The sequence below is a fragment of the Tinamus guttatus genome, unplaced genomic scaffold (genome assembly GCF_059628265.1).
Source record: "Tinamus guttatus ecotype Peru unplaced genomic scaffold, ASM5962826v1 Tinamus_guttatus_pri_ptg000355l, whole genome shotgun sequence".
NCBI classification, from domain to species: domain Eukaryota; kingdom Metazoa; phylum Chordata; class Aves; order Tinamiformes; family Tinamidae; genus Tinamus; species Tinamus guttatus.
In genome coordinates this window covers 2940550-2958790 of record NW_028288889.1, presented here as the reverse complement: position 1 = coordinate 2958790, position 18241 = coordinate 2940550, and the positions used below count along the sequence as shown (strand labels likewise).

General features: G+C 37.0%; 2 protein-coding genes across 23 annotated transcripts in view; both read right to left on the bottom strand.

Annotated features, from left to right (window-relative positions):
* Positions 1-18171, bottom strand: part of NRCAM (neuronal cell adhesion molecule) — a 58752-nt gene extending 40581 nt beyond the window's left edge. For 8 of the 22 annotated variants that reach the window (XM_088529909.1, XM_088529911.1, XM_088529904.1 and 5 more), the window contains exons 1-10: positions 17990-18171; positions 15873-15890; positions 13877-13982; positions 11259-11455; positions 10227-10349; positions 9687-9857; positions 9191-9247; positions 6897-7008; positions 4731-4915; positions 3232-3363 (exon numbers count right to left, since the gene is read on the bottom strand). In XM_088529909.1, coding sequence (XP_088386035.1) covers positions 3232-3363; positions 4731-4915; positions 6897-7008; positions 9191-9247; positions 9687-9857; positions 10227-10349; positions 11259-11455; positions 13877-13982; positions 15873-15890; positions 17990-18080 — 1192 coding nt within the window. In that variant the 5' untranslated portion in view covers positions 18081-18171. The remainder of the gene's footprint in view (positions 1-3231; positions 3364-4730; positions 4916-6896; positions 7009-9190; positions 9248-9686; positions 9858-10226; positions 10350-11258; positions 11456-13876; positions 13983-15872; positions 15891-17989) is intronic. The other 14 variants (XM_088529918.1, XM_088529920.1, XM_088529916.1 and 11 more) reach the window with 7 other exon arrangements.
* The window catches only part of CNTN1 (contactin 1), a 330215-nt gene that overhangs the window by 301014 nt on the left and 10960 nt on the right, over positions 1-18241 (bottom strand). The gene's annotated exons all lie outside the window — the stretch shown is intronic.

Below are 18241 nucleotides of genomic sequence, written 5' to 3'. Positions count from 1 at the left end.
AAGTCCTTTCATGAAACGAATTTGAGAGATAATGCTTCTCCTTTAAATTCAATGTGATCACTACTGGAGACTAACTAAAAACTAAGATTTAATGTGAAACATGATATAAACAAGCAAAGGACACTGTAAAAGAAGATCAACAACGCCTTCCAGAGCACTACTTTGTCTAAATCTGTGTATTTAATATTTAATAGCTCACCTTGAACTATAAAGTACTGACCCAATAAATTCGTCTTTTGTGCAGTATTTGAAATGCCCTTCTATAGTCCAACTAAGAAAGTGTCTCAACTTTCTTAAAAGTGGAGATACTTTATGTATGGCCTCCCTCCTGTAAAACGGGGCTGGGCAGCTCGGCAGCAGCACACAAGGGGTTATGCAGCAGCATAAATAATGCAGAACCTCAGCACTGATTGCAGCACGAGGCAAAAGCAGAGTCACGGCCTGAACCTTCAGTTGCTACTTGCAAAAGGAATTCTAATTGACCTCGGTGGGACTGTGCATGTAAAGTTCAAGTTACTCCTGCGAGAAAACATTTTGTGGTTCGGTCCTTATCACTCCCGACTGTCTGAAACAGCTTGCCGTGAATTTGCGGCCAGCTTATAAAGTATTATTGTTCATGGAAACTCATTAAGGACTGAAAAGGAACCCAAAATCTTCCCTCAAAAATGTTTTCACTCTGGATAATATAGTCAGGCAAAATGCACTCTTTTTCCCTCTTCTTCACATATACTCGAAATACACTGCTTTTTTTTCTTCTTCTTTATTTTCATATTAAGCTGCTCTTCATCTTTCATTCCGTTTCCTTCTTTCTTTCTTTCCCCTTTTGGCATTTCAGTCTCACCCTTTGACTGAGATACGGACGAATGCCTTTTTCTTCAACACTCCCTCTTCCTTGTGTGACTCCATTATGGAAAAACAAAACCGGAAGAATTAAGCATCTCCCAGTTGTGCCTTCCAATAGAAAATTAAAGTATTGCAAACAGATTACTGGGCCACAGGAGGCATATTGTGAGATATATGATGACAGCAGGGCTTTGAAATTCAAATGTAGCTCTTTTTCTTTGAAATGCTGCCATGGGTGTAGCTCGCTCAGCACTGCCCTGAAGCTGAAACAGCTGCTTTAGTTTCCTTTTACAGTTTACTAATAATTCAGTTAGAAGAGGGGCTCCGTTCTGTCACTTAGTAACAAGTGAACAAAAGGGCACACTGTAGTTTGGAGCCTCCAGACTGGCTTTTGGTAACTCAGAATATTACAAAATCAAAAGCATCGTAAGAACCGCATCTTCTGCGATCACACAGCTTCTCTAAGATTCCCTGAGAGATTCAGTGCACTGGAGCATCCAGTAAACTTTTACTTTAATATCTAAAGTGTGCACGATTGCTTAGGAGTGGGTGGCCTACTACATAAGGCTAAGCCACCAAATTATTCTCCTGACTTCTGTCTTCTTTTTCCTTCCTTTTTTTTTTCTATTTTTTTCTGTTGAGGTCAAGTGGATAATTTCACCAAAGTCTCTCTATTTTTACTGAGTTCCCTTCCACCAGACTTCATAGACTGATTCCTCCAGGCCAGCCAGCCAACATATGTTGCCACAATATTTTGCAAGTTTGGTGGCATCTTACAACTGCTTTGGAAAACGCTGTATTTCTTTCTGTTGTATTGCTATCCTGCCAGGATGCAAGCCACAACATCACTGTTCTGCTGTCGGATGAATAACATGTCCTAGGGCACTGGCAAGGCAGCAGTGCAGGGCAAAGGGGAATCTCATTAGCAGTTGTGAAAGATGTTAGCAATGAGGAAAGCTGTAAATAATAGTTAAACTATCAGGACAGCAAGGTCACTAGCAGGTTCCATCAAAACAAAAAATATGGTAATTATATACAAGATAGATAGGAAGATAAGACTGCATGAAATCCCCGAAAGAAAAGATCAGGACAGGAACAAAATTCAATTATAAAACAGACATTAAGATATGCTGAGGCCAAACACATATGATATAACCATTGGCATTTTCCTGTGTTCATGGAACACTTACCACTGTGTGCTGAGGTGAGAAATAACTAACACCACCACGTCAGAGAGGTAACTTCAGTTTACAGAGCTCATTTCAACAATGGAAACCTCTTACTCTCAATCTCAGGCTAGAGTCTCTACTTACATTTAATTAGGATTATTGTAAAAGACTCTTTGGTAAATATTCCTGTTTAAATGTGTGTATATATGCATATATATACACATACACACAAATGAGGATATATATATTATACTTATATATATACATATAATAATATTATATGTATAATAATAACGTATATATCCTATTTTTTCCCCAAAGTTGTATATTCTTTCCCTCCAGCTCAGTTTCACCTCTCTTGTATCTAAAAAACTTTGAATCTAACTTGTTCCTGATCGCTTTTTCATTAAAGAAGAAGGACAAAGCTAAAAAGACCAAGAGTGATTTGATGGTACAGGCTATGCTGAGTGCCAAAAGAACTAACAACATCCTGCAGTGTGCTCCAGCAAGTTCTTTTCAAGATACATCAACTATATATAGCAGCTATCTTGCATCCACTCGGCAGTACTGCCAGTCATGACACTTTACCAATTAAATGACTCAATTACCAATTCAGGGTTGCTTTGCTTATCCACATACAGGGAATTAGTTGTCTCACTTTGGCAGTTCCTTTTCTTTGACACCTACTTGGCACAAGTTGTTTGCCAGGCAGTTGCTGACTCATCCCATCAGTTTTCCTACTGATTTTAGGGTTGAAGCCTTGAGAGCTAAAACACATTCTAACTGTACACCCTGCAAAAGTGCTCTGCATATGTGAGCGCCCAAGCTTTTAGGGCAGCTTCTCATTTCTTAGATAAAGCTAGTTTTCCATTAGGGCAGCACCCAAGTTAGCAAGCACAACTGCTACAGGAACCCAGCGGTAGCAAAGCTGCCGCCCTGCCAAAGGCCCCTGGCCCAGCTGGGTCGCTCCGACGCATCCGGGAGCAGATGGGAGATCCAGGCGCCCGCTCACAAACTCCAGTGCTCTCTAGCACATCAAAGGCACCTTTCCTCTTTCCACCTTTACAAACTCCGGCGTTTTTCCCACCTCATTTATAATTTAGTATTAGCCATCAGGCTAAAGCTACTCAGGTACGCAGTCTTCATTTATATTAGAAAAGAAGCTGAACTTCCTTATATCCCCATGTTTATTCCCCTAGAGGATAACTAAAATTCTTACTTGCTATGGGAACGCCATTTGATAACCAGCTTATATGAGGCTTTGGGTTGCCATTAGCTCTGCAGATCAACATCCCATCCTCTCCAGGAGACAAGACCAAGTTTCTGGGTGCTGTTATCCAGTATGGGGCAGCTGGGGTTAGGAAGAGAAATACAGTGATCATTTTCCAAAACGCTACACAGAAATGCTACCATATGATTATATGGTACAGTCACTGTAAAAATATCATAAACCAAAAAACCACATACAGATACGCACTTGACTTTTTATATGTATAAATATATATATATATATATATGATACTCAAGTAAAGTAAGTAAAATTTCACTTCACCTAAACAGAGTTTTCCTAAAGAAAACTAACTATGGCATCTGCAGCAGATAGAGTGGTGCTTTGATTAAATTCAGCTTATCTATCTATGGTACTTAGGCTGACAGAACTAAATAAGGTTAGATTATGCAAATCGATTTAATGGCAAGAATGAAACTTAGAAATGGCAAAAATCTTGGTCTCTCTGAATTCAATCGGTGATTGCAGTAGAGCCAGGTGCTTTTCCGACACAGCTGAAAAACAGAGAGGTATCAAAACACATGAAATATTTTCCTCAAGGAAAAGGCCTTCACCTATGGCATGACCTTTCGTACAATAAATCACCACAAATAGTCTACGTTATGAACATGTTGCAATTAAATTTCAGTTTTTACATTGATGGATAGACGCAAATAGAAAATTAATCTTCTGTTCCTTAAAACAGGGTAGAATCTAACCTCAAAACACACTGCACTATTACATTACATTATTACATTAACAAAATGTTATTACATTAACAAAAATGGATATTTAGCATGCCAAATAAACACTGAAGCTGGTTACTTAAAAGACTAATTATCTCTCATCCCAAATATTTTCTTTCATGATGTTCAAAACATACTTACAGGCCATACCTATATCAACACACTGTGTTTTTGGAACAAGTACAATATCATCGTTGGATAAAAGTGGCAAAAAACAAGAAGGAGGAGATATGACAGAAATATAGATTAAGGGAGAAAAAGGAAGATGAATATGAAACTAGATGAATATGAAACTAGAAAAAATATAAGAGAAATATAGTAAGTGCTATATTAATGGACAGCAGAAAGAATCAAGAAAGAAGAGCTGAAGAAGAAAGGGAGAGAGATAAAGAAGAAGGCAGAGAAGCAGTCTAATGATAGGCAATCTAAGCATCTACAGTAAATGTAGCACAGGTACAAGCTAGCAAAATATTTCACCGTTATTACAGTACAGTTTCAATGTAGCTATTCAATGACATATTAAAAAGACAATGTGTTAGACACAAGTAAGTCCCTCAGATAGAAGAATCAGTTGGGTTAATGATAATTTCCTTCCTTTTTTTTACCACCATCATTCATTCTTGCAGCTACAGTTCATCCTGGAAAACTTTTCAAAGAGAATACGTTAATTCTTGCATTAAATGCTATTAAATTAGTGTTTGTTACCTTTAACAGTCACTGAAATGACATGATGAGTAGAACCTAGTATATTTCTTGCTATACATTTGTAGTTTCCAGAATCAGCTTCAGAAACATCTATGATCTTGAGAGTTTTCTTAAAGTTTTCAAAAAACGTTCTGTTGACTGGCAGTTCCCCACCCTCTTTAATCCAGCGGATTACTGGTGTGGGTCTGGAGAAGCAAAACCACATCATATTCAGGGAACAGGAAAGAAAGAAGACTACCACACTATCCATTATTTAATAAATATTTTAAAAATAATTATATTAGGAGCCTTTACCCAGATTCTGGAGCACGTCCAGCAAATCTGCAAAATCTGCCAACATTTGTTTCTAGAAAATGACAAGTCTCACTAACAGTGTCAATGGCCATCTGTTTGCAGGCTCAATAATTATGGAATACATTTGTCTACTGATAATCTAGTTCCCCTGGTGATTTGGTTAACAAAAAACACAAATATAATTCAAACGTCATTGCACTTGTACAATCTCTTGTGGTAAACTGAAAGTCCCAGTGCCTTAAAAGGCTTCCAAATAATGACAAGTTTATAATAGTCCTTCACTTGAGCAATAGCCTAATTAATGTTCCATGATCATCATATTTTTTACAACAGAGCTGTTAGCAGACAGAAAATTTTCCTATGATGATTAAAGAAAAAAATGTCAGTGCTTGCTCAGGTATAGTTGCTGTAGTAGTTATAGGCACTGTACTGCGTCTAAGTCTTAGCTAAACTCCATATTGTCCACCAAAGTTGAGTTATCCAAACTCATGTAGGCAGACATCTACAATCATAACAAAATGCAAGTTGCTACTTCCAGAGTGAAATGTTTCCTCTCAAATACCATGATTCAAGGCAAATATCCTCTCAGAAGTCTAATATTGCATATTTTATAACAGAGACGCTTAGGAAAGCTGAATTTAAATCACGGTTTCTATAATTAGGAATAGTTGCTTTAAACAAATGGAAGAACTGTGGGCCTTGTGGGCTTCCTGCAAAAAAAAAATCTGAAAAAGAAATTACATGAAGACTAAAGACACAAAGCTACATTGTTCAATATTCCCCTTTTTTACTCTTATTTACTCAATCATATTCCTAAAGCATGAACCACTGAATACATTTATTGCAGAGCTATGAGAAACAAACAAAAAAATGCAAGCTGTGGGTGAAGATTAGCAGAGCTGGTTCTACTCCCACTAGGAAGCGGGGGATGCAGCAGCGCGCGATACGGAGACGCCAGCCTCGGCCGCAGCCGAGAGCGAGGCAACGCACTCGCGCTTGTGGCACACGGCCGAGCGGGCCTGGGGAGTCCACGTGGGTAGAAACATCTGCACGCTGCTCTGCTGCCATCATTTGCTGGCCCAGAGCTCTGCATCACAGGGTTTTATGCACTGTAAACAAGTTCAAAGTGCTGAAATAGGCACTAAAAGATTTTCCAGGCCTCCATCAGTGCTGTTCACTTCTCTGATTTCTTCTTGAGAATGAAACTGATGCAAGATCAAACTAGTTCATGAAGTTAAACTACTATTTAGTCATTTTCTACTTGCACAATAAGCAGCAAAGAACATGGCGAACATCATGAAACAAGTGCCAATTAAATTCAATTGCAGTGGGATGCTGGATGCAAGCAACTGGAGGGATGTTCCAATAACTCCCACCTAGCTGATCTAATAAGTAATTATTAGCAGATGTGTGAGTAGCTTTTATAGATTAGACCAGCATATTATTATCTATTTTAATATAACATGAGGGCCTAACGATGGTAAATTTAAGAGAATTAAAACAGTTGCTTGCTTCAGGCATTCTGCTTGAGCATGATGACAAAGTTCTCAGTCCACCTCTGCAGTTGAGTGTCCAAGCTAATCCCTAGAACACTAGTATGGCCTGAATCCGATACACACGGGCTTGGTGAAATGAGAAAGCAGAGGCCATAATAACGGTGTTCTTAGTTTTAAAACCTGCTGATGCCCACATAAATGGCTTTAAATCTGCTCGATCTTACACATCGGTTGCTGAGGCTATAATGCTGTCACACTGACACATAGCCACTAAGGGTCTCTGAACTGTTTTTCCCCGTGTTTTATTGTTTTTATGCTTAGTTAAAGAATAATTAAGATTCTTAATTAAAGAAATACCGGCTAAAAAGTAACTCACAATCCTGCTGCAATGCACTCCAACAAAAGCACATTTCCTCTCAGTTCCACTTTGTTACTTGTGCTACCTGTTGGTGTTAGAAGAACTGGTTGTCTCTCTTTAACTGGTTTGGCTGGAACAAGAAAAAATTAAAATAATGAATTTCTAAACTTTAATATTGACCAAATGCATACACCCATTCTCGCATTTTGGACAGCAATTTCACTACACACTGTGCATTTAAGTAAAAAACATCAAGTTAGACAATGGCATAGTTCAACAAATTAGATTTTTGACAGACATAATAATAGAATCACATCTGAACCTGGAATTTTCACAGAATCACAGAATGGTTGAGGTTGGAAGGGACCTCTAGAGGTCATCTAGTCCAACCCCCCCTGCTCAAGCAGGGACACCAAAGGAGGAAAATGCAGTTGCCTGGTGCGAGGAATTACAAACACACAAATGAAAAATATTATATAACATAGAGAGAGCATCTGATATAGTTTTTACACAGGCAACTATGTGGCCTGATGGGTATACAGAGAGCCCTAATCCTAAACAGCTCCTATTCACTACACCAGAACTATTCAAAGTGTGAAAGACAACCAGTATGAGTCATACTGCAAGCCTGAAAGTTACCCTAAGCTATGGTGATCCCATCAAAACATAAATAAAGTTATTGTATGCAGCAATATAAATCAAAGTGATCAAAGGTATACTCTGCTTTGCACTCTGCTTTGTTCATTATTCTCTAGACTGCAAAGGATGTCTCTTGGGAAGTTTAGTCACGTCTTCTCCACTTCCTATATATTTAGTTCAAATTATTTTGCAGTCTGATAATTACGAACCATTTTCTACAAGAAATAACCATAGTCAACAGACAGCCAGAAATTACATTCTGTTGGCTTCTGAAATTTCATGTGCCTTCATGAAAAGCAGAATAACAGACTGTTCTGTAAATACTCTAATGCTCAACAGCAATTTTATAACATACAATTAACTTGCTGCAGTGTTGTAATCGAAATCGTTAAAATAAATTACTTTTACCTTTTAAAAATGTGTCACAAATCTTGTTTATTACAAATTAGGATGTATTGATATATTAAAATACAAAATTTTAGAAATTTCATACCATATTTACCTTGACTTTCTTAAAAACTAATACATGAAGGATTCTCTTTGAACTGAGGGATAAAAAAGGCAGTAAAGGGTGAAGAAGAAGTCAATAGTCAGGGGCAGAAAGTTGTTTGTCCATTTTCTGCACTGTAAAGACCACTGACTCACATCATAAGATTATAAACATTTAGAATTAGCTCAGGTATTTCCAAGCTGTGAGACAACTGAATTGTTTTCTATCCACTAATTGCAGTTTCTACATCATACTGGGTTCATGTAAATATTTCTTGTTTGCTCTTGAAAGAAAACTTTTTATACTGAAAGTTTAAAAAGATTCAATGTCCCTGATTGATATATTTTATATTGCAGTAAGTTAGCGTTTAACTATCTACAGAGGTTTTATCTACAAAGTCTCATTTAAGTAGAAAAAAAAGAGTCACTATGATCCAGTAGCTCTGTTCCATTATTTATCTCATACACTATTAACTGGGGGCATCTAAAACTTCAACCCTTATGAAATCAGTCTTGCCCCAAGGCAGCATCACTAAACACATGTACACCTGTTGAGGAGGATTTCAGCCACAGCATACAAAAAAGGATCATTCAACTTTTAGATTAATGTGAAGATCAGCTCAAACAAACAAATGCAGCTATTTTTCCCCTACAGGGTTAATTTTAGACAGTGTTAAAGCATTTAGATTTTAATTCATTCCAGTTTTACACTCATGAAACATGTTAAAAATGAATGGTACATTCAATATATTATTAAATGTGAAATGCATCTGTTTAATACTTAACTGTTACTACTTAAAATGCAGCATGTGATATTGAATAGTCCTAGTGATAATGAATACATCCAATTATAGTTAAATTGGAGGAAAAATATAAACAAGCAACACATTATGGAAGCAATTAAATAGACAATTTACAAAATCTGTCCCAGTGTGAAAGGACTCCTTTCTGGTAATTCATTTTTTTTTTTTTATGAGCCATGTTATAATAATATTAAAACATAAAATGCTTTAAAGGATCACACTGTGCAGTCCCTTATTATTAAAGTGATTATCACCAGTACTAATAGATACCTTTATTAGAGACTGGAAAGGGAGCAAAGGTTAAGTAGCCGTGGAGGTGAAGTTAGTTAACTAAACGCTACCGTGGAACAGGGAGTATCAGTGGGGACCAGTGTAACTCACCACCATAAATATCAGTGTCACTCAAATTAGCAGCTATAGTGTCATTCAATGAATCCACTGAAATAAACAGAATATCATGAAGAATGCATATAAGAGGGATAAATCAAAATACTGGGAATCAAAAGGTGATGATAGGGCCATGGTGAGTTAATCAAATGATCAATTAAGTTGTTTCAATAGTTATGACATGAAAACCATTTCAAAACTGCTATTTATTATGCTGTAATTTTTTACTAATTCAAATCTTAAAAAACATTTTTAAAAGAAAAAAGCCTAATAAAGGAAAAAAAATCATCAGTATTTGCAATAAATCACATATCAAGAAAATCAGAGATTACGTTCTAAGTTTTACAGAGTAATTTAATTTCTTATTCAGAATTAAAATATCAAAATTCCTTGGGGTAATTTTGGGTAAACCTGTTTAACTGCTGGCAAATAACCAAGAATTCTGGATAAATGCAGTGTTTAGGATGTGATTAGGTTGTACAATACCTACTTGACAGAACCTTTACAGAAATTGGTTGCTTCTGCTGTATAGTTTGTGTATGATTAAATCTTGCATAGCAGATATAGTCCTCACGGGTGTCTTCTGGTTGTACATTAGAAAAATAAAGGTCTCCATTTAGACCTTGGGAAACTCTTTCACTTTGAGGCAACCTTTGGAAAGCTAAGCAAAAACAAGAAGACATTTATTTCAACTATAATACACACTCTACTGTTATGATCTGCAGAATCCACATTTGTTCCATTACGCTTTCTGTAACACCTTATCTCTTTGTAATTTTACTACAGTCTTTTGGACATTTCTTCTGCAGCACCCCTCCCCAGTGCCTTAATTTAAAATTCACAGGGAGATCTCCAGCCACCCTGGGCTGCAATACAACTACTTTTTCATTTCTACATAATGGCAAATTCTTCGAATTTTAACTTAGTGGGAAACTCTGCCATCTGTGCTAAGTACTAGCAAGCACTGAGGAACTGCTTAGAGAAACAGACACAAGTATAGTAAGTCTACATCAAAAAAAGTCAAACTTACCATTATCCATCCAAAATATTATAGGGGGTGGTAAACCAACGGGAGGTCTGCAGTGTAGCACTAGAGAGTCACCTTCTCGAACTTGATTTGGTTCTAGCCTTTCTTTAGTCCACAGAGGGGATCCTACAGAAAATAATTGTGACAAACATACAAGTCATGGATTGACGAAGATTCCAGAACTCAAGGAAGAACTGCAGAAACAATTTTAGAAATAGAGAATAACCATATACATCAAAAATATAGTTCCCCAATAATTTAAGATTTAATTTCTGTTGTTCTTTATGCTTTCTTGGGAGAAAAGCAAGCTTTCTTTAAGATATTTTTTACAACAATGACTCACTGGAAGTAAAACTTATTTACTCAAATTATTTTGGCTACTAGCTGAAGATACTGCAACGGCATCTTGCAAAGTTCAAAGTTGGGCAACACACACACACAAAAAGTGATGCACACTAGTAAAATAAAAGTTAGATCTTCACAAAGTAGTTATAACTGTTTGAAAAAAACATGTGAGAACAATATATCTTATGCTGAGAAACTTGAAAAAGTGATCTGAATTAAAAATGACTGAAATAACACAGTCAACATAAAAGGCAGTTTATCATTAATTAAATTAATTAAATTAGTTTTATCTCCCTTTAGGTTCTTATCTGTTCTGTCTTAAAGCTACTACAAAAACTATGAACTATGTGCATCAGAAAAAGAGAGTAAAAATTATCCTCATCAAAGATGTGCATTAAAAGTTTAGTTTTCTTTTCTAATTGAAAGGTTTTACATACCACCCAATTTTAAACATGGCAGATATTTTGAAAAAAAAATCAGGAACACATTCTGGGTTTTAATATCCAAGAAATACCATGCCATACTTTATAAATGCATTACATACAATACCTTTTAATTTGATCACTATGATGATTAAAAATATGTCTTTTTTAATGAAAGGCAAAAATAGAATAATTAAAAGAAAATGTACTTAAGAAAATAAGCAAACGTAAGTTTTCCACATGTTAAGAATACTAGAGTTTCACTTACTGGATGGCCTTATGACAATATTGTTGGAAATGGCTGCTCCTCGTTCATTCCTTGCTGTACACTGGTACACCCCTTCATACGCCTCTGCCTTTCCACCATTCATGATATTTATGACCAGGGTTCCTGAATTTGGCTTCATTGTTACCAGTGCATCTTTATCTATATCAAAATGAGTCCCATTGCGTGTCCATGAGAAGCTATCATAACAAAAGGCAAAAATAAAAATTGTTTCTTCAGTAGCTTATTGCAGATCATATATAGAGAAAACAAAAACACAGTTTTATTAACACACTGCATTTTTTCTTTCAGTTTATAAATAGGATTTTTTTCTCAAACTAAAACAACAAAGAAAGTAATACAGCACTTCTTTAATATAACAAATCTGGCAATACTTCCAGATGAAAGATTTGGCAGAACTTGGCCATTTCAAAGTCAATATTTTTACCTTTAAAATTACATAAAAACATTCAAAATTCAGTCATCTACTGAAAAGAACTATTTTATTTTCTACTAATGATGATACGGTAACATCTGCTAGAACTGCTACTGCTAAAGTTGCATTAGCATTTCTGTTCTAAAAGCTGTTGTCCAAAGGGTTTATAAACCTGCCTTTAAAAATTCGCTCGGGGCTGAAATGTGTCCCAGCAGGAGAGCACTTCTCTTAATTGGCTTGGTCATTTTTAAGTTACTGAAGTGAATTAAAGACTGGGTGGTGAGTTTGATTTCTTTTCACTACTCCAGTTCAAACAACTGTGATCCATTAAATGAAATTTTGCAATCTGATCATCCATGGTTAATCTAGTAAATTCATGCTGGTATTATTCAAGGCAAGAGATGTTTGGTAAAGGAGGCACTACAAAGGAAGACTATTAAAACTCATTTAAAAAAATGTAAACCCTAACTGCTCTTTTGGCCGGTAACGAAGCGATGCTGAGATGGAGCAGTTTGCAACGTGTTAAGCACTCGTTTCCCACACTCTGACCGGCAGTTTTTGTGCTGGTTACGCATCAGGCTCACACCCTTCAACACAAACGTGGCTGCTCTACGTGATGACTGGCTCCAGCATTACCTAGCAGTATAAACATACGCAGTACTGGAAAAGTTCACGTTTTAGGTGACATGTTGTGCCCCGACCTTCTGCAGGAGGAGGGCCGGGCTGGGCCTGTCTGTAGCACAGCGGAGAAGCCGGGCCCGGCCAGGAGCACTGTGACACAGCGGCAGTATTTTGGGCAGCACTAGAACCCTGTGAGCTCCAGGTGTCAAACTACTCCTTAGGAATTTGCACGCAGAGTCACAGATTGTGGGGCTTCTGGAACAGGGAAGGAAGGGGGGAACAGCTTCAAGAGACAGGTGGCAAATTGGGGGTGAAATCTTGAACTTGAGATATCTGAAAGCGAGAATTTTTGCTGCTCAGAGCATCCATAAGCCTTTAAGTGAACTCTCTGCAATTTGAAAGTCAAGTTGCTTTAACGAACAACTCGCACTCCTTCTGATTGAGAAAGCTGAGCTTCAGAGCTTTGGTTCCAATAGTCATTTGCAGGAACAGATTCAAGACTAATGGACCCTGTTACTTACTGAAATAAACTAGCTGGATGTGATAACTTAAAAACAGACAAGAGTAATTACAAGCTATTTCCCTCTTGAGAAACTTCTGCACTGAAATCTGCTTCTGTAGCAGAGGAACAGGGTGACAAACAGATTTGATGAGAAGGGTGAGAATGTAGAGCAGCAGTAAACCCTGGCATGCGGCTAAGTTTCATGGATAATGATCATAATCTCTAATCCACCCCAAAAAAAGAGTTCAGGAGAAGCATCTGCAGGAACAGTAGTCCCAAAGCACACAGTAACCACCCAGGTCAACATCCAGATTCTTGACCATAGCAACAACCATTACTGAAAACAAGGATGCATGTTTCTGTCTTACTCTGTGAAACCAGCAGCAGCAGTTAGGGCAGTGACAGAATGTATCACTCCTACTGCTTTTTCTCCAGTTCAGGTACCCAGCAAAAATATTCAGGAATTCTCTATTTCAAAGTACTGGAGGTAGGGCTTTCTAATGGAAAACAGTTGGGAATCAGTTTGATGTAAGCATAGGGTTACCATTTCTTCCAAAACTCCTAAACTCTTCCAAAGCTGTAAAACGCACCTGATAAATTAAGGCGTATCTATCATTTAAACTGATACACGCCTTAACTCCTTACAGAACACTTATATAGTTTAAGGTGAACCTCCCAGAACTGAGTGATTTAGAAAACATAAACTACAATATACTACAAGAAAAAATGGCTAATGACCCGAGTTTTATTAGGGTTAGTCTGAATTTATCCATTGCGTGCACTTATTGGATACCACACCAAAGATTGGAATGTGATCCCATTCACAGTATCTTTATTGGTGAAATAATCTAGTATTTTTCTGTCACTGGAGCTTTAAGGAGAAAAAAAAGTACTAGCTGCTCAGTGCTACAGAAATGAGACTACAGGTTGAGAAATATTCAGATTTACATTATTTGCTAGTAGCCATTTAATGGACGATGGTGCATTTAATAGAAGATGGGTGCATGCACATCACGCTGTGTGCAAGCACATATATACGCACACAAATAAAAAGATACTAACCTTGGTGGTGGCTTTCCTTTTGCTTCACACTGTACTACAATATTCTCTCGAGGGTCAATAATGTAATCTTTTGGAGACTGCTGAGTTATTGTTGGAGGCTGAGATACTTCATTGTGCAATATAATTAAGAAACAGAGAGCAAATTAATATTTTCAAAGCAACAGCAGCAGTTTTGTAAGGGGAGAAAGCAGAATTACAACTGGTAACAAATTAATCAATGGGAAACTAGAATTGAAGTATCCTTTGTAGCTTGGCTAAAACCCTCTACTCTTACAAATCAGGGTAGTTGTACCATCTTCAAATAGAGCTACACCAATCTATGGCAGATTAAGATCTGGATGCAAATGTTTGAGGAATAATATTTGCTATACATCAGATTTCAAATGGCTTTCATGAGTCAAAGGACACTTCATTTCTAAGTCCAATATATATTTTAGAATATGCAGCCATGGGAACTATTTCCATACAAAAAAAGATATGTTTTTAACATATGGAAATAAAGAAAAATATAATATAGGTTATTTCTAAATACTGAATGTATTTCCATATTCTCTACATGTGTAAAATTTTTAGAGGTTTATTGTGTTCAACAGGTTGAACTAATCTACAAAGCATGTTTCTAGGAGCTACTTTTCAGGAGTAAAAATGATGTTTAAATAGCCAATAGACAGGAAGAATGAGGTAAGAAAAAAAAGAACAGTAATTAGAAGTTTTCGAAGATAGTAAACATGTGAGAAAAGTCTAGTATTGATTCTCCCAAAACAAAATAAGTCAATTTTCTGACTTGATCCAGGAGAAACATCCCAGAATGAGCAGATAAAACAAAATCTATCTACCTGATAAAGCAGCTGGTGCGTTGCTGATGTAATTGGTAATCTGTTACCACTATCTATAGACACTTTTTTGTATAGAAAAACCATTAAGATAGTGATAAACATATCTTCCTAAACATTATTAATCTGTTTAAAGTTCAGTGTCAACTAAAGGAACCAGCTAAGTGCATCCCCACAAACATCCCTCTGCAAATGCTGCAAACTATATGTCTAGCAGTACTCTTTGCTGCTGCTTGGGGGTCCCTTTTAGCCACTTGAGCAAGACATTTCCATCATTAGAGAGTGCTATGTTCTCACGTAGTACTCCGTTATTTTAGCCAGTAAAAATTGTAAAACCGGGATTTTTATTTTGAGCATCATTAAACATTAAGCAAGGCCTCTTTGTTACACAGACAGAGGCGACACTCTGCAAAGCACCATCCACATGAAGTAGCCTGGGAAAAAATCACATCACGGAGATGTTACGTTACATAAGAGTTAAGCAGAAAAAAACAGGCCACACAGTGCTAGATTTTGCTCTTCATCCTCACCACAGAGAGGAAAGCAAATGGGAGTGGGAGGGAACATCTTTACAGGTTGCTGGTGTTTTTGCACTCCCTTGAGAGGCACTCTGGCGTCTCCTCTCCCCCAGGGGCAGCTCTCGGGATCCACAGTCGCTTTCTGAGGGAAAGGCAGCAGCTCTGAGACGGGACGCGCCGTGAGGCCTGCACCACGCGCAGCGCGGCCTACCTGGATTCAGTCCTCGCTCCTGCCCTGAACCCTGCATGGCTACCACGACGCTACAACTGACTTGGGAGATCCAGTAATCGGCTAGATTGACTTAACTAAATACACTCTTTTTTAAGGAAATAAAAGTAACTCGAACTCAGACATGAAAAATAATTAAATATGTTTACTCCTGAAAGTAGTAGTAAAACATTGCTCGTGCTGGTACTGAATATGGGTTTTATCGTTCCGACAGCAAACCATACAAAATTCGTTCCTTTAAATACCAGGATGATTTATGTACAGTAATATTTTCTGCATGCACAAAACAGCCACAGCAAACCAAGTTACGGACAAAATATCAGAATAACACATTTTGGATTGTAAATTTAATTTGCAACACAGTCAGTATTATTTTTCAGCAGCACACAGTCTAATTTTGGTGGACAGGAACTTACATTCTTCTAGAAGTTTTGCTTTTATTCCCCCATCAGAAACAGCAGGTGAATGGACAAATGGAGATTAAAGAGAAACACTTGTTAGTAAAAAGATAATTAGCATTTTTGAGAGGGAAGACAAGTATCCTTGGCAAGTACATTGGTCACCATTAAAAAGAAAAGATTTACCACTGTAACCCATAAAGTGATTCCTGAAATTCCAGTGATTTCCATTGGGTCAGAAATATTACATTTATTATAAATTTCAGGGTGTGAGAAACTTCTCTGAAATACTGACTTTTTAGGGGCAACCACCATGTGACTTTGGCCCCACAAGGACAAGAAGCATTGACAGGGAGGAGACAGGAAATCAGAATTAATGGCGGGCACTGCCCTCGTGCTGCAGCCAAAATCAATCTACCCAAATGACCATATGGAAAAATAAAGAGGACGCTGCGGGCTAAAATCATTCCAACAAAGGCCAAATCATCTAATTCTACTCGACAGATATGCAATTACATTTTACTCAAAAAATAACTAAAAAGAAAAATTAATCTCTGCTGTCACATATTTATTGCTTACTTTAAGCATTTTGCATAAATGGCCCCTTATCAGCAACACTTTAGAGCAGATCAAACCACTTCAAGTCAGCTACGCTATTCGTCACACCTTACACGCTTTCAGATACTGAAACGCATAAGAACTGCTGACCTGAAGGAAATCAAAGGCTCAAGTCATAGAGGATTTTATTACTACCAGGTGCCTGCGGTGGGTGTGAGCTACAGAAAATACAACCCTGTCCTTCCCTTGTGGTGCTTTCTCAGGAGCCATTCCACCCATTACTTAAGAAAACAATAACATAATTACAGACATAAATTCAGTTAATATGATCTTTGGCTATATATTCATGTATTTAACCAGATCTAACACAGTTATTGATGTCATCTCGCAGGTAATGTTAAAAGTTAACACCACACATATAAAAGGGCTATTCATTTTGGTCTGTTGATGCATTGCTGATTAATATAGCTTGAAATGCTACTCTGTGCACAAGCTACCACCATACTGAACAATTTATATACATTCCTAAACTATAAGGCTGAAAGAATATTTAGGGAGAAAAAATAAGATTAAAAAATAAGACATTTGTTCATCCTGTGTTTAAAGCTATATATAAGCCACATCATTTAAAGGCATTCACAATACTACAAGCCAATGTCATTTAGATATATTGATCTTGCTACAGAAAAAGAGGTCAATGGTTTGAAAGGCTTAGAAAAATGTTCAGGAAGAAAAACCCCAAAGTGGTTGAAAGCTATGTGGATCATTAAGGAGAAACATGCATTTAAGGTAGAAAGTACCAAAAATACGGGGGCAAAGAAAGCCATGCAGATTAGAATCACCGGTGAATTTACTGATGCATTAATCCATCAATTTAACAGAAGACCTGATTCTCTTCTCTGGCAATTAGCTTTACAAATGAATAGTCAATGTGAGGTGGAACATGGCTCAGTGAATTCTGAAATTGTGATCACGCTTATCTTAAAATGAAAAGAAAACCTGAAGCATGAATGAATTCATAAAAACAGCTATTACAGCCAGATACAATGACAAATTACAGTATCTAAAACGGTGTTTCCATGGAATTTAAGTCTGTCTACAATATTCCATGAGCTATTGAACTCTACCTGTCTATATGTGCAACTAAGGTTGCACTATATGTGCAACTAATATGTGCAACTAATGCCTGACTTGGCTAGGACTAGGGATAGTCCTGGTGCTTTCAGCAATTTGCCAATATGACTTCAAAAACAAAAAAACAAAAAAAACAAAAATCACAACCATTTCTGCTCTTCATTTTGATCAACTTAAGTGTTCAATAGAGGCATACAAAAGTGTGATGTATTTCTCAGAATCCCCTGTTAACCTTTTTCAAGTGAATATTGGTATTTTAGATGTTAAATTTTTGAAAATAATTCATGCAAATATTCATAATCACAGTATCCTGATCAAAGTGGGCAAAGATGTTAAGGCTGTTTCATGTGTAGTTCCATGTTGGAGTTATCTTCATCTTCTTACATATAAATTATACAACTCATCTTCCATTACTATGCCCTTATTCAGCAGATAATACTTACAGTCTAGAGGTACATCCAATGCAGAAATCATTTGGCACAGGAAGAGAACCAAGGAAGCTTTGCTTGCAGATGTGCTCTTCTTTTTCATCATGATTTTAGGCTGTATTAAGTAACTCACGCTGCAAGAATGAGGTCCAACTTCATCAGATTAGTGGCTTGAAATAGTTGTGTAAATACAGTCAAGAAACCTGATAAATAAAAATATGAGAACATCAACATGGAAACACTATGGAGACTCATACGATGATGTTT